The sequence below is a fragment of the Dendrobates tinctorius genome, unplaced genomic scaffold, assembly GCF_039654945.1.
Source record: "Dendrobates tinctorius isolate UK_male_01 unplaced genomic scaffold, ASM3965494v1 ptg000065l, whole genome shotgun sequence".
Taxonomy (NCBI): domain Eukaryota; kingdom Metazoa; phylum Chordata; class Amphibia; order Anura; family Dendrobatidae; genus Dendrobates; species Dendrobates tinctorius.
Genome location: NW_027361733.1, coordinates 10,740,521 through 10,762,570, shown reverse-complemented (window position 1 = coordinate 10,762,570; position 22,050 = coordinate 10,740,521). Strand labels below are relative to the sequence as shown.

At 41.2% G+C, this 22,050-nt stretch overlaps 1 protein-coding gene across 1 annotated transcript in view; it reads left to right on the top strand.

Annotated features, from left to right (window-relative positions):
• The window catches only part of ATP9A (ATPase phospholipid transporting 9A (putative)), a 148,288-nt gene extending 126,934 nt beyond the window's left edge, over nt 1-21,354 (top strand). The window contains exons 24-28 of the mRNA XM_073580616.1: nt 6,638-6,702; nt 7,698-7,806; nt 14,575-14,632; nt 15,886-16,089; nt 17,709-21,354. Of these exons, the coding sequence (XP_073436717.1) occupies nt 6,638-6,702; nt 7,698-7,806; nt 14,575-14,632; nt 15,886-16,089; nt 17,709-17,845 (573 nt within the window). The 3' untranslated portion in view covers nt 17,846-21,354. The remainder of the gene's footprint in view (nt 1-6,637; nt 6,703-7,697; nt 7,807-14,574; nt 14,633-15,885; nt 16,090-17,708) is intronic.
• Nucleotides 21,355-22,050: the final 696 nt, after the last annotated feature.

Here is a 22,050-nt window from a genome sequence, read left to right as displayed (position 1 = left end):
AGCACGAGCTTCCCACCGTAAAACATCATGGAAAAAGGCAGCCTTATTTCCCAACACCAAGACATGACATTAATGCAGTGCAGGATGCAGCAGGCCTCCATGATAAACCCAGAGGCAGCAGATCCTATTGCAAAAAGAGCATTTATGGTGTAAAAGCTAAATTTTAGTCTGGCTCAATTGATTTCCCATTCTGCCACATCAGAACACGATCCCTGGGAGAGCCAGTGCCAACGCTGCTGGAATGGCACCGGTATCTCAGGTGAGTATAATTGTTATTATTTCTCATGGGAGGAAACAAATGGGTTGTTTGGGTAAGGGACAACCCTATTCATGAAATCTACAGCTGAAAAGGATTTTCCACTTTCACTTGCCTCATGCACACATCGAGTATTTGGTGAGTGTGAATGAAAAGTATAATTGTAGGGGAATATATAACAGCAGTTGGGTTACATTTACTGTAATCAAGAAAGGGACAAACTGGATTTACCAGTCTTGCAGGAACTTAGAACCATAGGGTTCTGGAAGAATGCTGAGAGGTGTCAATTGTGACACCTCCGTCTAGTTAGCCAAGCTTTAACGTGTGGGCAGATGGTGATTATAACCAAGCTGGATATTTCCTGTACTTTCATTTTATGTCCTGTATGGAGGGGGCGACTTGAGACACACAATATTTGAAATGCAAGGCTCTGGCCCCTAAATTAGCCCACCGTCCAGTCACAAACAGCCAGTTTTAAATAGTCCAATTCAGGCCGTCTTGGAAATATGCGCCTAGGACCAGGCATATAAAAGATGGGTGACATAATAGGAACATGTTCACATGTGGGGATCATTTCTCCTTCCCTCAAGGAAACAGAAGATAACTGTAGATGGAAACGTTTTGGTATTTCTTCCTTTTTATTTTTAGAACTGTTTTGCATATTTGTGTGTCATCTTATTTTTACCTTTTTATATCTTTTATTGTAAGCACTGTATATTTTAATATTAAAGCTTAAAATCTTTAATTTTGATCCTTCTATGCTCTAAAAAATCCATAGTGCTTCAGAGAGTGTGACTTTTTTTGTTGGGGGGGGGGGGGGGGGAATTGTCTGACAGTAACATATTTCAGAGACTCATTGCCCCGTGTGTTTGATGAGTGGTGGCAGCGTGTTGCGAATCCAGGGAGTGTAGTCTGTGTTGAGGGTGTGATTTATGCTCACTCTATAGCCTAGAAGATATGTTGAGTGCGGGAAGATGAATCGCACCCACGTCACATGCTGGGAAGTGTGTATGTAAAGGGGGCTTTACACATAGTGATATCGCTAGCAATATTGCTAAAGTGTCACCGATTTTGTGACGCAGCAGCGATATTGCTAGCGATATCGCTATGTGTGATACCTCCGACCGGCTCCCCCGCTGGCTATCGCTGATCACGCGAGAACGGCTTGGGCCGCTTCTCGTCGTCGGCTTCCTGCTGTGACTACGAGTGACGCGTGGACGCAGGCGGAAGACGGACACCCTCGCCGCGTCTGAAAGGTGAGTATGACCGCCCACCGCTGCTGCATCGCTGTGAGATCTGCCTGTTTGGCAGCTCACTAGCGACCATTTAGCGATGCACCAGTGATCCTGACCGGGTCATATCGTAGTCGGGATCGCTGGTGCATCGCTAAATGTAAAGGTGGCTTAACAGTGAGTTTATTTTACCTCAGGAAAAGTATAATAGAAACACGTCACCACTTCTGTATTTATCACCCACTCCAAGTTTTGGCTTACAAATACGGAGGTAAAAAAACTCACCAAATACTCAACGAGTGCATATGGCCTTACCATTGGGATATACTGTATAATGAAGCAGATTTGTCATACAGGGCTCTGGAATTGGTAATATGTCGGGGTCCTGAGACACAGAATTTTAGAAAGTTGCTGCCCATATTGACCACCGTTTTGACATGGGCGCACTCCTTCAATCTGTCGGAGGTGTCACTCTTAACTTTCAATGAACAAAACCCTTCACAATGACCATTCTCTCGTCAATCTTATCAACACAATCTGGTGCTGGACTCGGCAAGAGAGAATGCGGTCTGTACAACAATGCCGTGAAGTAGAGCACCAGCTACGCGAATTGTAGGCACTGCACAATACACCTTACACTTTCACCCTATACTTCCTCTCCGGAGAGTGTAAAACAGTCCTCGGCCATTGTTCTGTTTCCTCATTCACATTGACCTCAGATAAACTGGGCCTGATCTGTAGAATGTGCCCTGCTGATAATGTATATATCACAGGCTCGGTCCGTGTAGTATCCAGGGTCTCTAGGGGAGGGATCACCTTTGGAAAAACTATGAAAGCGGAGTACATTTTATAACATTTCCATAAAGTATCAAAACAAACTACTTCACATCCCCATCTTTACTGACATTTGATGCCCCAGTTCTACAAATCCCCCAACTCCTTAATGAAGCAGCCACACAAATTATCATTAAATATAATATATAAAATACTACTTTTTAACCTTGCGTTACTTTTTTCTTTGCACCTAACTTTTCAAAATGACGTACGCAGTTCATGAATTTTGCGTAGAGTAAAAAAAAATCATTTTTTTTTTTTTTTAACCTTTTCTGCAATTTTTTTTTTTTTAGTTCTTTAGTTTTTTTTTCAGTTCATAAAATGTCAAAAAAAAAAATGGGCAAAAAAATTTCTGTTGTACCAAAAATCACTCTAGGAGAAGACTGGAGCACAAAAATTTGTAACTTTTCATAAAGTCACAAATGATGAATCAGGCAAAAACATAGTAAAAAGTTGAAACACCACCCAAAGGTGGATGATAAAAAAAGAGACAAACATGTAAAAAGGGACTTTAAAAAGGTGCAAATGAAAGGATAAATATGATGAAAATGAAAACAAGGTGAAAAATACACAACATAACACTGGTTAATAAAGGCAAATCATGGATTAGCCCCTTTGTGTCTCAATTCTTCACTATTTCTTAAGATTATCATAGTGTCGGTGAATTTGTATTGTTTTCCCCTACTTTACCTCATTTAGAGTCAGACTGGCGTATTTTACGGACGTGAGCTATATGAGTAAAAATCAGACAGCATTCACACCAATGTATCTCAAAAGGGCTGTGTTCATATGAAAAAAATCACAGCATGCATTAGTCTCCTCTGAGTATCCCATATGGATCATCTACATAACATCCGATTTTTACATTTACGTCATATGTCGTGTCCTTGACATTGATGCAAGCTCGCACGCTGAGCCCACAACTTTCCCGGCAGATGATGGCTGATTTAATCGGTCATCATGTGCCTCTAACAGCCATAGCTGTTAACTAGTGATGAGCGAGCATGATCAGATAAGGATAGCGTGTGTTAATAGAGTATCTATGGTGTGCTCAAATACTGTGTTCGATAACCGTACCACATGCAGGAATTTCCTATCAAACATACAATCCCTACATGTGTTGCGACTGTTGTGTTTCACCTGTTGTGTTGCGCCAAAGATTCTCTATTAACACAAGAGCATGCTCGAATAACACCTCATCCGAGCACGCTTACTCATCACTACTCTTAACCTGTTAAATGCCACGGTCAATATCTGACCCCAACATGCGCTGGGAGTTGGATGCGTCATTCCATGCACACCTTCGTCGTGCCCGTGACTTGATCACGGGGTGCCAATGGGTTGCCATGTCAGCCGAGGGTCTGCTGAGGACCTGCGTAAGCAGTCCTGAAAGCTTGCCTTGTAACATCATTCACTATAATTTGTTAGCCATTAAAAGGTACCACACCCACAAGATTCCTATCGTATATATTTTTTTTTTCTACTGGCTAACACGGTACCAAACCACTTTTTTCATTAGTCTACCTTTCATGACGATACTCTTGTGAAAGCCAGCATTTAGCTAGTGTTCACAGGAGATCATGATTTTCACTATACATAGCAGGGCGGACGATCACAGCTTCAAGTCCCTTAACTCCTTCATGACCAGAGGTATTTCCGTTTTTGCATTTTCGCTTTTTGCTCCCCGTCTTCCCAGAGGCATAACATTATTTTTCGGTCAATATGGCCATGTGAGGGCTTGTTTTGTGTGGGACAAGTCGTACTTTTGTGCGCCGAGCTGACGTTTTTATTGATACCATTTTGGTGCAGATACAATCTTTTGATCACTCGTTATTGCATTTTATTGCAATGTAGCGGCGACCAAAAAAACGTAACTGACTTTTTGAATTTTTTTCTCATTACGCCGTTTAGCAATCGGATTAAATCTTTTTTTATTGGTAGATGGGGCGATTCTGAACCCGGCGATACCAAACATGTGTATGTTGGATTTTTTTTATTGTTTTATTTTGAATGGGGCAAAAGGGCGGGTGATTTGAACTTTTAAATTTTTTAAAGTGTTTTAATATTTTTAAAAACATTTTTTGTAACTTTTTACATGCTTCAATAGTCTCCTTGGGAGACTAGAAACTGCAGTGCTTCAGTCACCTCTGCAACACACAGGCGATGATCAGATTGCCTGTATGTAGCAGAAATGCTCACTTGCTATGAGCGCCAACGACGAGGTGGTGCTCATAGCAATCCGGCAATAACAACCATATAGGTCTGCTTCAGACCTCTTGTCATGCCGACCCATCGGTGACCCCCGATCCTATGATGGGGTCACTGATGGTCCAGATTTATGACGCGCTTCTTGTAAGCGTGAGTTAAATGCTGCTGTCAGAAATTGACAGCTCCATTTAACTAGTTAACAGCCGCGGGTGGCTCACGATACTACCCGCGGCTGTTGTGGGGACATGTCACCTGTATAGATCAGCTGACATATGCCCGGAATGGTGCGGGCTCAGCGTAGGATCTCGCATCAAACGGGGAGTCCGACATCCACGTACTATTACGCCCAAGGTTGGAAAGGGGTTAGAGGACAAATACAGTAACAAGTAATAGAAAAGTTTAAAAAAATAATATGAAAGAAATAAAAAAAAGCCACAAAAGTTCAACTCACCCCACTTTTGCCTCATTAAAAATAAAACCATAAAAGATGCACACTTGGTATCGCTGCATTCAGAAACTCCTGATCTATCAATAATAATAAATTTTATTTCTATAGCGCCGACATATTCCGCAGCACTTTACATTTCAGAGGGGACATGTACAGACAATAGACATTACAGCATAACAATAATCACATAGACCATAACAGATACCAAGAGGAGTGAGGGCCCTGCTCGCAAGCTTACAGTCTATGAGGAAAGAGGTAGACACGAAAGGTGGGTGGTAACAGTTGCCCTGATTGTATGGACCAGCCATACTGTTAGGTGTGTAACAGTACAGACACAGAGGGCTGATAGAGGCATAAAGCATGTGCGAACATGATGCGGGGAACCTGGTTATGGTAAAACTTTTGGCTGTGCCACACAGGGATAGATTAGGTTAATGTGTTGAGGCGGTAGGCCAGTCTGAATAAATGCGTTTTCAGGGCACGCTTAAAATTGTGGGGATTGGGGACTAATCGTATTGACCTGGGAAGTGCATTCCAAAGAATTGGCGCAGCACGTGTAAAGTCTTGGAGACGGGAAATCAAAATATTAAATAGATTAATAAATGGCGCAACAAGAAAAAAATCAAAATGCCAGAATTACATTTTTTTTGGTTGCCACAACATTGCAATAAAATGCAACAACTGGTGATCAAAACATCGTATCTAGTCCAAAATGGTAGTACTAAAAATGTCAGCTCAAGGCGCAAAAAAATAAGTCCTCACATTGCACAAGATACTGAAAATTTACAGCGTTATAGTCTCGGAAAATGGCGACACAAGCAAAATGTTGTTGTTAATTTTTTGGGAAATTTGTAAAAATAAAAAATTCACCATTTAAATAAAAATAAACTACATATGTTTGGTATCTGCGTAATGGTACTGACCTGGAGAATCATATTGGCAGGTGAGTTTTACTTTGTGAACATGGTAAAGAAAAAAATTGTGAAATTGCTCTGTTTTTGCAATTTCAACGTACTTGGAATTTTTTTCTCTTTCCACTGCATTACATGATAAAGCGAAAGGCCTCACTCAAAAGTACAACTTGTCTCGCAAAAAACAAGCCCTCATACGGCTAGGTGGATAAAAAAAAAAAAGTTATGGCTCTTGAAAGATGGTGCTATTAAAACAAAAAAAAGGAAAATAGCCTGGGGAGAGGGCGGGAAACGCGTTAAAATGTTGATATATAAAATCGGTTGCGACATGGACCTAAAAACCGTACAGAACGATGGCATAAGGATGAGAATATGGATAAAATTGATGTAGCCACATTATAAATTTGGTGTTCCGCCAAAATGCAAATTATGTCACTAAACTGGTGAGAATGCAATGATAAACATTCCATATTGGTGCAACGTATAAGGCGCGCTAAACATGGAGAAAATAAGAAAGTAATGGAAGAAGCATTCTGATGTCATATTAAATATATGCCGATGTGAAGAAAATGCTAAAAACATGACTGATGGTGAAACGATAGGCAGTGAGTTTCGTGTGCGGGTCGGTGCCCGTCAGTAGAATATATCGCTGTGTCTGTGTTACTGTACACGGTTGTCTGGTTATGCGGAGTTTTGGACTTCGAGCTCATCGGATGGCTGAACTAACTATGGGTCTTTATCTCTGCAGGCCGTCTTCTCCTCAGTGTTTTACTTTGCCTCCGTTCCCCTCTACCAAGGATTTCTCATCATCGGGTAGGTAGGCTACTCTGGCATAAAACGTAACCCTGTTATTGGGGCAGGCGCCCTCACAACTGCTTTCCTCGGGAGCACAGGACTGCAGAATTCAGTGGTCAGGCTCGGATTTCGGAAGGCAAAATATAGGAAAGTTCATAATCTATCAAAACTGTTTTAGAGAGAAAATTCCAACAGGACAAGGCTGACTCCACTCCATGACCTACCATCACCTTTTGCTCTCGTTTTTCACTGTATCGTCATCATGTAATATTATGTAACTTCAGGTTGAATTCATTCCGATACGACTCTGGTTGCAGAATGCCACAGATCGATAAGGGCTCAGGAATTTTAGTCTGGTGAGAAATCAGTGAATACAACTAGTCCCAGAATCGTCCCAGGGAAGTGCGTGGACTAACACGGATGTATTTCTATGTAAATAACACTATTTTTTTAATTGTCAGTATCTTGAGAAGTTTGAAGGCCATAAAAGGATTAATGGCTTGCTATTTTCATTTCTCTTTATTCCGCCCTTCCTGACCGGCCTTGTACAGTATCGTAGTTCTCCGGGAGGCCACTCCACCCTGCCTACTTGATTCAAGAGCGCAGCCCTTTGAAATTTTTGGCCCCTTGGGTCCTTTATGATGTAATCAGGATGAAGAATGGGTGATGGCCAAACCCTCCCAAGCTTGCATGGTTATTGTGCTGTGGGATTTCTATCAGGAAAAGCCGGAGTCGTGAGTCAGAAGGGGCTTAGATTAGAAAAGAGCTGAGGTTTTTTCAATTTTTTTTTCAATCAGTGTTTGTTTTTAATAAATCTATAACTATACAATTTTACTAAGAGGCACTGCATGGATAATAAACCTGTAGGTGTAATGCTTTATCACATCAGTGTTGAACCAGGGACTCTGTAGCATTATCCTCCTTTTGCAATAGGAAATCTCCAGCATTTAATGACCAATCTGTTCTGCCGCTTGTACATGAATCGTTCAGCTTCCTATGTGGTGTTTCCACAGATATTCCACTATCTACACGATGTTCCCGGTCTTCTCTTTGGTGCTCGATAAAGATGTAAAATCTGAAGTAGCAATGTTGTATCCAGAGCTGTACAAGGATCTTCTAAAGGTAATGAGTTCCATCACTTTACTACTTAATTTTTCTGCAATCGAGCATTTATAAATGATAAAGTATAAAAATAACAGTATATACTCTACTGACGTTATCAATACCATGGATGACAAGAAGGACAAAGGAATCCCATTTTGGAACAAATCAAGCCAGACTTGTCACTGGAAGCAAGGATCCCAAAACTACGACTTTCCTACTCTGGACACATCATACGAAGAGAGCAATCACAGGAGAAGGACATTATAGTTGGAAGAATAGAAGGTACAAGGCGAAGACAAAGACCAGCAACCTGATGGCTTGGTACTATCAAGATAACGGCGGAGAAGACCCTAGTGGACCTATCTAGGCTTGCTCAAGATAGATCTTCCTACAGTGCGTTCATCCATCAAGTCACAATGGCTCAAGATCCAGCCGAAGGCCACGAAATATGTCAAAAAATAAATATACTCTACATTAAAAGTTGGTATAGATCCATAGTTACAACCATTTCTGGATTGCACTAATAGCTCTACTGACAGCTATCGGAAACAACAAAACTTCCATGTAGAATTGGCGCAAATTGAGGTCAGTAATCTCTGGCCGCTGGACACGAGCCGAGAGAACATGCACCTTCTTGATGGAATCTGCTGCTCTTTTCTTTTTTTATTACCCAGTCTGTTAGAACGTCATCGTTGTGGGATGATGCACATGTGGCGTCGTACCAGGCTGACTGAGCATAAAAAGAGCCACAGATAACATCAGGTTCTCATGGCTCGTATCCAGCGGCCAAAGATTACTTACCTGGCCGATGGACGGTGTTAATCGATTCGCACCAACTCTACTTGCAAGACAAAAAGTGACCATAGGCACCACAATTATGTAAGCTCATACATATGTAAACAGGACTAAGCCATATGCAATAACCGAAGGAACATGTATCCATAATGACGGCTTATCCAATAATAATGCTAAATATTACTTTATTATGTATCACTAACTCACAGAAACAATGGAAATGTAAAAAGAAAGGAATCATTGCAAAAAACAGAAACCTGATCCCAGATTCCCCCCATATTGCTATCTCCTAAAACAGTAGACACAAATTAACGGAAAAAGACTTACTTTGTTAATAGCATAATGAAACTATGTATCACCCATAGTATAGTCTAAATGAATGTGTAGGGAAGAAAATAAGCATCAATTTATGATTACTATAGAGCCATGGGGGTCCAGACGTGCTAGGTGTTTCACTCATGTGTCGCTTCATCAGGAGGTTAGCTAGCAGACCTTTACACAAATAGATGGGGAATGGGAGAAGTTAATATTTCATATATTATATGACTGTACAGAGCCTGGAAACTTTCAAAGATCCAAGTCAGCTGATCAAGGTCTGTGCAGGCAATAACATGGCTGGAAGTGCTAAAAGATTTCACCAAGGAGGACTACAGCTCGGTATTATAATAAAGGCTGTCACTCAGGATCAGTCAATAATAAGTAATGTATGTACATAGTGACTCCACCAGCAGAATAGTGAGTGCAGCTCTGGAGTATAATACAGGATGTAACTCAGGATCAGTACAGGATAAGTAATGTAATGTATGTACACAGTGACTGCACCAGCAGAATAGTGAGTGCAGCTCTGGGGTATAATACTGGATGTACCTCAGGATCAGTACAGGATAAGTAATGTAATGTATGTACACAGTGACTGCACCAGCAGAATAGTGAGTGCAGCTCTGGGGTATAATACTGGATGTACCTCAGGATCAGTACAGGATAAGTAATGTAATGTATGTACACAGTGACTGCACCAGCAGAATAGTGAGTACAGCTCTGGGGTATAATACAGGATGTAACTCAGGATCAGTACAGGATAAATAATGTAATGTATGTACACAGTGACTGCACCAGCAGAATAGTGAGCGCAGCTCTGGGGTATAATACTGGATGTACCTCAGGATCAGTACAGGATAAGTAATGTAATGTATGTACACAGTGACTGCACCAGCAGAATAGTGAGTGCAGCTCTGGGGTATAATACTGGATGTACCTCAGGATCAGTACAGGATAAGTAATGTAATGTATGTACACAGTGACTGCACCAGCAGAATAGTGAGTACAGCTCTGGGGTATAATACAGGATGTAACTCAGGATCAGTACAGGATAAATAATGTAATGTATGTACACAGTGACTGCACCAGCAGAATAGTGAGTGCAGCTCTGGGGTATAATACTGGATGTACCTCAGGATCAGTACAGGATAAGTAATGTAATGTATGTACACAGTGACTGCACCAGCAGAATAGTGAGTGCAGCTCTGGGGTATAATACTGGATGTACCTCAGGATCAGTACAGGATAAGTAATGTAATGTATGTACACAGTGACTCCACCAGCAGAATAGTGAGTGCAGCTCTGGGGTATAATACAGGATGTAACTCAGGATCAATACAGGATAAGTAATGTAATGTATGTACGTAGTGACTCCACCAGCAGAATAGTTAGTGCATCTCTGGGGTATAATACAGGAGGTAACTCAGGATCAGTGCAGGATAAGTAATGTAATGTATGGACACAGTGACTGCACCAGCAGAATAGTGAGTGCAGCTCTGGAGTATAATACAGGATGTAACTCAGGATCAGTACAGGATAAATAATGTAATGTATGTACTCAGTGACTGCACGAGTAGAATAGTGAGTGCAGCTCTGGAGTATAATACAGGATGTAACTCAGGATCAGTACAGGATAAGTAATGTATGGACACAGTGACTCCACCAGCAGAATAGTGAGTGCAGCTCTGGGGTATAATACAGGATGTAACTCAGGATCAATACAGGATAAGTAATGTATGTACATAGTGACTCCACCAGCAGAATAGTGAGTGCAGCACTGGAGTGTAATACAGGATGTAACTCAGGATCAGTGCAGGATAAGTAATGTAATGTATGGACACAGTGAGTGCAGCACTGGAGTATAATACAGGATGTAACTCAGGATCAGTACAGGATAAGTAATGTAATGTATGGACACAGTGACTGCACCAGCAGAATAGTGAGTGCAGCTCTGGAGTATAATACACGATGTAACTCAGGATCAGTACAGGAAAAGTAATGTAATGTATGTACCCAGTGACTCCACCAGCAGAATATTGAGTGCAGCTCTGGAGTATAATACAGGATGTAACTCGGGATCAGTACAGGAAAAGTAATGTATGTACTCAGTGACTGCACGAGTAGAATAGTGAATGCAGCTCTGGAGTATAATACAGGATGTAACTCAGGATCAGTACAGGATAAGTAATGTATGTACACAGTGACTCCACCAGCAGAATAGTGAGTGCAGCTCTGGAGTATAATACAGGATGTAACTCAGGATCAGTACAGGATAAGTAATGTAATGTATGTACACAGTGACTGCACCAGCAGAATAGTGAGTTTAGCTCTGGAGTATAATACATGTTGTAACTCAGGATCAGCACAGGATATGTAATGTACGTACACAGTGACTCCACCAGCAGAATAGTGAGTGCAGCTCTGGAGTATAATACAGGATGTAACTCAGGATCAGCACAGGATAAGTAATGTATGTACACAGTGACTCCACCAGCAGAATAGTGAGTGCAGCTCTGGAGTATAATACACGATGTAACTCAGGATCAGTACAGGAAAAGTAATGTAATGTATGTACCCAGTGACTCCACCAGCAGAATATTGAGTGCAGCTCTGGAGTATAATACAGGATGTAACTCGGGATCAGTACAGGATAAGTAATGTAATGTATGCACACCGTGACTGCACCAGCAGAATAGTGAGTGCAGCTCTGGAGTATAATACAGGATGTAACTCAGGATCAGTACAGGATAAGTAATATAATGTATGTACACAGTGACTGCACTAGCAGAATAGTGAGTGCAGCTTTGGAGTATAATACAGGATGTAACTCAGGATCAGTACAGGATAAGTAATGTATGTACACAGTGACTGCACTAGCAGAATAGTGAGTGCAGCTCTGGAGTATAATACATGTTGTAACTCAGGATCAGCACAGGATATGTAATGTATGTACACAGTGACTCCACCACCAGAATAGTGAGTGCAGCTCTGGAGTATGATACAGGATGTAACTCAGGATCAGTACAGGATAAGTAATGTATGTACACAGTGACTGTACCAGCAGAATAGTGAGTGCAGCTCTGGAGAATAATACAGGATGTAACTCAGGATCAGTACAGGATAAGTAATGTAATGTATGTACACAGTGACTCCACCAGCAGAATAGTTAGTGCAGCTCTGGAGTATAATACATGATGTAACTCAGGATCAGTACAGGAAAAGTAATGTAATGTATGTACACAGTGACTCCACCAGCAGAATAGTGAGTGCAGCTCTGGAGAATAATACAGGATGTAACTCAGGATCAGTACAGGATAAGTAATGTAATGTATGTACACAGTGACTCCACCAGCAGAATAGTGAGTGCAGCTCTGGAGTATAATACAGGATGTAACTCAGGATCAGTACAGGATAAGTAATGTAATGTATGTACACAGTGACTCCACCAGCAGAATAGTGAGTGCAGCTCTGGAGTATAATACAGGATGTAACTCAGGATCAGTACAGGATAAGTAATGTAATGTATGTACACAGTGACTCCACCAGCAGAATAGTGAGTGCAGCTCTGGAGTATAATACAGGAGGTAACGCAGGATCAGTACAGGATAAGTTATGTAATGTATGTACACAGTGATTGCACCAGCAGAATAGTGAGTGCAGCTCTGGGGTATAATACAGGATGTAACTCGGGATCAGTACAGGATAAGTAATGTATGTGCACAGTGACTCCACCAGCAGAATAGTGAGTGCAGCTCTGGAGTATAATACAAGATGTAACTCAGGATCAGTACAGGATCAGTAATGTAATGTATGTACACAGTGATTGCACCAGCAGAATAGTGAGTGCAGCTCTGGGGTATAATACAGGATGTAACTCGGGATCAGTACAGGATAAGTAATGTATGTGCACAGTGACTCCACCAGCAGAATAGTGAGTGCAGCTCTGGAATATAATACAGGATGTAACTCAGGATCAGTACAGGATAAGTAATGTATGTACACAGTGACTGCACTAGCAGAATAGTGAGTGCAGCTCTGGAATATAATACAGGATGTAACTCAGGATCAGTACAGGATAAGTAATGTACTGTATGTACACAGTGACTGTACCAGCAGCATAGTGAGTGCAGCTCTGGAGTATAATACAGGAGGTAACGCAGGATCAGTACAGGATAAGTAATGTATGTACACAGTGACTCCACCAGCAGAATAGTGAGTGCAGCTCTGGAGTATAATACAGGACGTACCTCGGGATCAGTACAGGATAAGTAATGTAATGTATGTACACAGTGACTTCACTAGCAGAATAGTGAGTGCAGCTCTGGAATATAATACAGGATGTAACTCAGGATCAGTACAGGATAAGTAATGTAATGTATGTACACAGTGACTGTACCAGCAGCATAGTGAGTGCAGCTCTGGAGTATAATACAGGAGGTAACGCTGGATTAGTACAGGATTAGTAATGTAATGTATGTACACAGTTACTCCACCAGCAGAATAGTGAGTGCAGCTGTGGAGTATAATACAAGATGTAACTCAGGGTCACTACATGGTAAGTAATGTCTGTACACAGTGACTCCACCAACAGAATATTGAGTGCAGCTATAGAGTATAATGCAGGATATAACTGAGGATCAGTACAGGATCAGTAATGTAATGTATGTACACTGTGATTGCACCAGCAGAATAGTGAGTGCAGCTCTGGGGTATAATACAGGATGTAACTCAGGATCAGTACAGGATAAGTAATGTATGTGCACAGTGACTCCACCAGCAGAATAGTGAGTGCAGCTCAGGAGTATAATACAGGATGTAACTCGGGATCAGTACAGGATAAGTAATGTAATGTATGTACACAGTGACTGCACTAGCAGAATAGTGAGTGCAGCTCTGGAATATAATACAGGATGTAACTCAGGATCAGTACAGGATAAGTAATGTATGTACACAGTGACTGTACCAGCAGCATAGTGAGTGCAGCTCTGGAGTATAATACAGGAGGTAACGCAGGATCAGTACAGGATAAGTAATGTAATGTATGTACACAGTTACTCCACCGGCAGAATAGTGAGTGCAGCTCTGGAGTATAATACAGGATGTAACTCTGTATCAGTACAGGATCAGTAATGTATGTATACAGTGACTGCACCAGCAGAATAGTGAGTGCAGCTCTGGAGTATAATACAGGATGTAACTCAGGATCAGTACAGGATAAGTAATGTAATGTATGTACACAGTGACTCCACCAGCAGAATAGTGCAGCTCTGGAGTATAATACAGGATGTAACTCAGGATCAGTACAGGATAAGTAATGTAATGTATGTACACAGTGACTGCACCAGCAGAATAGTGAGTGCAGCTCTGGAGTATAATACAGGATGTAACTCAGGATTAGTACAGGATAAGTAATGTAATGTATGTGCATAGTGACTGCACCAGCAGAATAGTGAGTGCAGCTCTGGAGCATAATACAGAACGTAACTTGGGGGTTACTATAGGATAAGTAATATGTTTAGTTATTATTTGGTTATTATTATACACCAAACCAAGTAAAGTTGCATTCTTAGTTGCATTCTTACTTATCAAATTTCTGTTTGAGAACAGAAATTTGGGGAATAATGCCAGGTAAAGTTTCAGCACATGCTTTAATATTCTCTTTCTGCTTTCCAGGGAAGGCCACTGTCGTACAAGACATTCCTTATCTGGGTATTGATCAGCATTTATCAAGGTACGTAGTTTGTTCTATTTTACTGGTTGAAGTATAAAGTGCTACTCTAGGTAACATTAGATGGCCAGCAACATACGTAAAGTCCAACATCCAACATTTTTTCTTTTGCAGTTGATCATTATTGCTACCTGAAATGTTGAGTAAATCGGTTGCTGATGACAAATCTCATCTCACGAAGTGGTGGCAAATAACTAGGTTATGCCATCATTGGTCTGAGCTCGGTGGCTTCACCAGTTCTGAGAACTAAAGGGCTGATTTAGAGCCAGGTTCTCCTCATTTTACACGATCGAAATAACACTGTAACACATGGAGATAATTTAACATGTGAACAACTGATTCTTGCAGTGGACGGTAAAGCTTTGGAAAGGTTAAGGGTAAGGTCGTACAAGATGGTTGCCGCTGGCCAAGGGGTGGCTGGTATAGAATTGTTAATTGATTACTTCTCGTTAATGGCCGCACAGTTGTGCAAAATAAGTGCAGGTATTAATAAAAGTAATCAGTTTACACGCCATTGTCAGGATGCAGCCGCACTTCGGCCACACGTATACCGCCATGCATGACCTTGTAAGAAATTGTACCAAAGGCTCACGGTTTAACATTTAGGCTGCATTCACACATTGTGTTTTTTTTCGCGTTTTCGCGGTGATTTTCCGCTGTGAAAATGCTGCAAAAACGCTAAGAAAGCGCATCCCATATAATCCTATGGGATTCCGCATTACTGTGCTAATGCTGTGGATTTTACTGCTGCGGAATCTCATCGCGGTAAAATCCGCAGCATGCTCATTCTTTTTGCGGAATCGTGGCAATTCCGCACCCATAGGAATGCATTGATCCGCTTACTTTCCGCATGTGGCTATTACAACCATGCGCAAAGTAAGTGGATCATGTGCGGATGGTACCCAGGGCCTGGAGGAGAGGAGACTGTCCTACAGGCCCTGAGTACTATAATCCTGTAAAAAATAGAATAAAAATAAAAAATAGTGATATACTCACCCTCCGGCGGCCCCCGGAGTCCTTCCCGCCTCTCACCACGCTCCCGGCATCTTCTGGTCCCAGTAATGCTTTGCGTGAATGGCCGCAATGACGTCGCATGCGTTTTACCCGCGGCGGGAGTGCGGAAATGTTGCGGAAATTTCCGCAGCATTTCTGCAATGTGTGCACATAGCATTCTTTTTAAAAAGTCAACTTTATGCGTGCGAGATATGAATCTAGGAGTTATGTCACTAATTTCGTATTCATCACCCTCTCTCCAGGGAGCATCATCATGTATGGAGCACTGCTGCTCTTCGAGTCGGAGTTTGTCCATATTGTGGCCATTTCCTTCACCTCCCTGATCCTCACAGAACTGCTGATGGTGGCACTGACCATCCAGACCTGGCACTGGCTGATGATCGTGGCCGAGCTCCTCAGTCTCTCCTGTTATATCGCCTCCCTTGTTTTCTTACACGAGTTCATAGGTAAGTAGAAATCAAAGCGTCCACCAAAACCAAATGTTACAAATTCTGTGTAAGGCTATGTTTCCATGTTGCTTGTTTGTGGCATTTTTTTCTGCAGCCAAAACCTGATCTCTTGGCAGTAAAAAAAAAAAAAAAAGCTTCACGTTGTTCTGCGTTTTTACACTTACCCTTTGCTTTCTATGGGTGAAAAAATGCTGCAAAAATGCTGAAAGGACAATTTCCTTCTACAGTCATCTAATTTTAGTCTGAAAAAAAATAAGCGTGTGCTATGATTTCTTAAATCTTATACCATTTGCTGGTACATCTAAAAGCCGCTTTTAACTTACATAAAAAATGCAGCAAAAAGAAAATGCTCTTCCTATCTCTGTAATTGATACTACTAGTGGAGAAGGTAGAGTCCCAATCAAAATTTCCAGTATATTTTCCATTCTCGGGGTTTAGTTCTAAAGTACAAATCCATACATTAGCAATAAATACAAAATAATATTTAGCAGATGTAGAATGTTCTCTCTCTAGTTACTGTGACTTGCTGGCGCAGCAGGGCTTTTTTCACAATGTCGCAGTAGGTTTCATCAGTAGAGTATGGTTTTGTTGCAGATGCTAAAGAGGTAGTAGAAGACGTGTCTGCAAGGAACTGCAGTGGTTTCCCCTCAGTCATCGGCCTTTTTATAGAAAGGTCATTTCCATTTGCATAACATCTGAATGTAAGAAACATGACATGGACAGCTTAGTGTTTCCGTTAATTTAATTTTTATTTTGAAAACCAATAGTACACATAAAAATAAGCAACTTTGTAATATGTCTTGTCAGAGAAATCTGCTTTTTTTTTTTCCTCCCGGACTGAACATTCATTATGAAAATTCTCAATTTCCAGGTAAAATCTGTCTTCAGTGAAGACAAATATAGAGCAGAGGGGAGGAGCTTTGTCTTTAGCGCCTCCCCCATACCGCCTGCTCTCTACATAGAATAATATCAGTAGCAGCTGCCATCTTCTATCTCTCACTTATAAAACAATCTGTCTTCACTGAATACACATTTTACCCAGGAACTGAGAACTTTGTGAATTAATCATCAGTCTTGGTGGAGAACGAAGCAGACTTCTCGGATGACTTGTATACACTGCTTAAAAAAATAAAGGCAACACTTAAAGGGAATCTGTCACCCATATTTAGTGATATCATGTAAAGATATTACTAAATTGTGCGTCCCATAAGGATTCTATTCGGGCTTTTGACTCCCCCTGACCCCGCACCTTTGAGGCATAAATACCTTTTTTTAGCTTTAAACAACTGAATATAACTCCAAGTAAATCAAACTTCTGTGAAATCAATCTGTCCACTTAGGAAGCAACACTGATTGACAATCAATTTCACATGCTGTTGTGTAAATAGAATAGACAACAAGCAGTATGCTTTGCCCAACTGTGGGCGAAGCATAAAATCGCTTCTGTGCAAGCGCCGGTATTTTCCAGCGCGGTCTATGCCCCGGAAGTCTTCACATGCAGGACACACTTCGGGGGCATAGACCGCGCTGGAAAATACCGGCGCTTGCGCAGTAGCGATTTTATACGAGCACGCGCATATCGTGTCTTACTACCTGTTGCTTGTCATCTTTTTCAGACGTTTACTTCATTACCACGGTGTCCTTCCTGTGGAAAGTGACGGTCATTACGCTGGTCAGCTGTCTCCCCCTCTACGTCCTCAAATATCTGAGGCGGAAGTTTTCTCCTCCCAGCTACTCCAAACTGACATCCTAGACCCCCTCCCGTGAATGTGCTCGACCACCGATGCTGCTTATATGGACGTTTACTGACAATGATCATCGGTTACTGATCATTCCCCTGAGGGAGCAAATAATACAGGGTTTATCTCATCTGAAATACTAAGGGATATATTGTGCCGAAACCAAATGTTACCGGGCAAAGAAAAAAAATTGCAGTAAACCGGCCAGAAGATCCCGATATTCAGAATTTTTTTTTTTCCGCTGCATGACAGAAAATGCCTTCTACTGGATTGGGCCACCTGTGATGGGCAATCATGGACTGACGTCAGGGGTCTGGACTGTGGAAGCATTTAGATCTGACTTTGTCGTTCTGGTTCTGTAACAACTGTGGTGTTCACACAGGAAAAAATTTATTTGTGTATTGATGTTACCAACCAGAGGAATAATGCAAAGACGTGTAACTCTCCTGAAGAAGCCGGAGAATATGGCACTTTTATGAGCTGGCGTGGCTACCACCTGATGAAGTAGTAGTGTATGTCGGCACGCATAGTTATAAAATACCATTTCGCCTGTGAGATCTTGATTATGAACTATGTCTGATGGATAATTATTGATGTTATTCAGTGCACTTTTACATGTACAAATATTTGATCCAAAACAAAAAGAAGAAATTGTTCCGATTTGATTCTGATGTGCATAAAAATCTAATCACTATAGGGAATAGGAAGGTTTTCCGTTAGGAAGAAAATAATTGGTTCTAACCTAAAAAACCTAAAAATCTATCTGTGGGTATAAATGGCCAATGTAGACTGATTTCAAATCATCTGATTGGTCAGAAATCTGTGCGTTTCCACAATTATTATTTTTTTTTTTTTTACTTAAATGGATGTATTTGGCGCTAAAAATCAATTTTGCAAAAACATTTTTGCAACATTTGGCTTTTGCAGGCTCTCTATTTCCCTGCACATTCAACTTTGATGTGGTCATAAATCAGCTGAGAGGAGCTCAGAGAAGTCCGATAAAAGTTAATATTTCTCCAGAACGAGCTCACTGATGGATTCTCAGTTAATTAATTGTGCAGACGGTATGACACACAGGTTACAGAAAGCAAACTATGCAAATTTTTTTTCATGAAACCTGATTGCAAAAATGAATTTTAGCCCAAAAATATATGCATTTATGGGGAAAAAAAATTCTATTTTTTTGTCCCTAAAAGTGGGAACGCTTTTAAGGCCACTTTCAGATAAATTTGATATAGCTGGGGTTTTTTTTTGTTCTATATTTTTTTTTTTTTATTACACGCTTCCATTTTTATCAAGTTTTAACAGAAACGATGCACGGTGCATCACGTATAAGTGGAAACAGTCCAAAACAAAGGCCTCGAGATGGGAACAATGAAATTACACCAGTAGTACTATGGAGTAACATTGTGGGAATACAAGTCTTTTTTTGAGCCTGTGTTACAGACAGAAGCCTGGACCTCCTACAGGTCATCAACACTAGAGTTGGAGCATCATACAAGCCTGTAGCACATTACCTCCAGTTCTCATAACTGTGGGAAGTCTTGGCATGATGTTGGCGCCAAAGAGCACCCGGATTATGCTTGTCTGAAAGTGGCCTGGGTAAGAGCCTGTGACACCTCTGCAGTAATTCTGGCTATACATGAGGTTTATCTGCATAGATATGGCCTCTTACCGTTGTTGTTCTCTCTAGACGAGTGCCAAAATGAATTCCTACTTTGCCAATAACTTAGATAGCGTCAGTAGTGAACGTTGCTCTGGAGTGGCTTCATTTCTGCATGTCACTAGCTCCTTCCCCACCACTGCGCACGTCGCCCCTTTTGCACTGCCCCTGCACACATTCTCCTGAACACAGTGCATTGCTTATTTCTTTATTTCTATGTGTATTTATGTGACTAATGAAGTACAGAGTTTGAATGAACTACATTAAACATGATGGAAAGATGAGGTACTGCTTTTAATGTGGTTGTTGAAAACAAGCTATCACCTCTACATAGATAACTTGTTGATTAGTGGGGGTCCAACTACTGATCGGCAAAGCCGATTATTTTCATCCCCGTTAGGATGGAATGGGAGTCCACAGGGTCGACTGCAGCTCCATTCGTTCTTTATTTGGCTGCTAAGCGCTGCACTCTCCTTTTTCCAGCAACCTCCTAGAGAATGAATCGAGTGGCGGTCGGGCATCCTACCTGATGCTACATTTTGTAACCCAGATAAAAATTCCCCCATTTTGCTGATCGCTGTTGGACCTAGCACTCTGATCCTTGCCGATCAGTAAGTTATTAACTACCCCGCATATAGGTAATAACTTGTTTTAACCTCTTTAACTGGCAGCAAACAATCAGATATCTGCTTTACACAGGGACCACAGCCCATTTTTTTCTTCCACTATGCAGCTCCAATGTGTCCTCAAGCCGTTTCGATCAATCCTATGACCAGGGACAAACATATTCTGATGCTGTGTTCCTCAATTAGTTGATGGGATCGTTGTTATTGGCATATAGTACATCTGCTTTGGAGATATGCAGAAGCAACACCGTATCGGATTGAGCCAATGATGGAGCTCTGTATACATGTGCAAGTAAAGATTGCAGTTTATTGGCAAAAAAGTAACAGGGCTGTGGAGTTGGTAAGACAAACCTCTGACTTCTCCATTTATGAGCACTCCGACTCCTTATTACTGTATAATAATTAGTATTTTATTAATACATTTAATGCAGTTAATTAATACAGACATTAAGATTGATGAAATCTAACATGATTAATTCATCTAAATTTTCCAAAGTTACTATGAAAGTAAATATGCAACAAGCTATGCATGTCATAAATTAACAACAAACTTAATATTTTTCTTTTTGAAGTCTGTACATTTCTGCTAACCCCATAGCCCTGGAAAATACAAGAACTGAACCCCGCGGCCTTTACGTAGCAGGACAACCACGGTCCATTGAATTACATGTATGATGATGATTTGACTGTTTTGAAATACAATGTGAAGAAAAATACGGGTGCCAGACCCATGAAAGAGGCTGTGTGCCGCCCCAGGGCTAAAATGATGTCAGTCAACCCAAAATGAACAAGAATGCTCCTGTCTCCAGGATTACCGGTCACATATGCATGTCACCATTTACAAGTGCTTATAAGAAGACAGCAAGTGAAAATTGGGACTGATCTGATCAAACCACTGTAATAATGTGCAGATGACACAGGCACGGCTGTGGACTGTACTTTTACCCGTCATTATAAAGGGAAGAGCGTTCCGAGCAATAATTCATTTTATTGTTCAGTCGCAGCCGCTTAGCGTTGCTGACTTTATATTTTCTGTCCCCTGTACGTGTGCACCTTCCGTAGGATTAATCTGATCACTTGATGTATCGCCGACTGCTGAGTTTTGTAACCTAATGTACAGAATTGTAATGTATTTCATGACCTTTTATTTATTGTTCTGTGGATGAAATAGAACGTCCGGCTAAGAACTGAAAAAAGGGACCCGTAAAAAAAATAAAATACATTTCTGCAGAAATGTCTCCTTATCGTTTATGTGAGCGTAAATGTAAAAAGAGCCATACTTTTCTGGAGGTTTGCAGAATACATGTTTCACTGTGACCATTAGGTGGCGCTTTACCACCAAAACTTACATCGCAAATATCTCATTCTAGAACCAGCGAGCCCCAGAGTTCCTGACTATCCCAAGAACGGCTCCAGTGGCCAGGGACGCTACTTGCTGGAGAACCAGTAGTTAAACTGCTTGCACAGATATTCTTGATTGTATTCTCATCTGACAGAATGAAACATTCACTGATCTGATCAGTTCTCCCCACAATAATGATGGGGATAAGGGTGCTTATACACCAGCAGATAATCCGCCCATCCATGATATAGCCTGTAGATCAGCGTTCCTTAAGTGTCCATTCACATGTGACATTGTGTGTGTGCAGGGTGTATAGAGACAAAGGATCATTGCTGGAATCGTTCCTTGCCATGCAGTCTTTGTATTCTCGGCAGCACGTCTTGCTTACATGGGGGAATGTGCTGAAGATCCATTTTAAACAATCAAATTGAAAAGCCCAAGTATTGGCATGTCTGTGCTTTTTTTCACATTGCATGGAGCTGTGCCTTAAAAGCAGACCACAGTATATAGATTTATTTTAGCTGCTCTCAGTCTACATGATGGTCTATTAGGCCTCATGCACGTTGCCGTACTGCACCTCCATGCCTC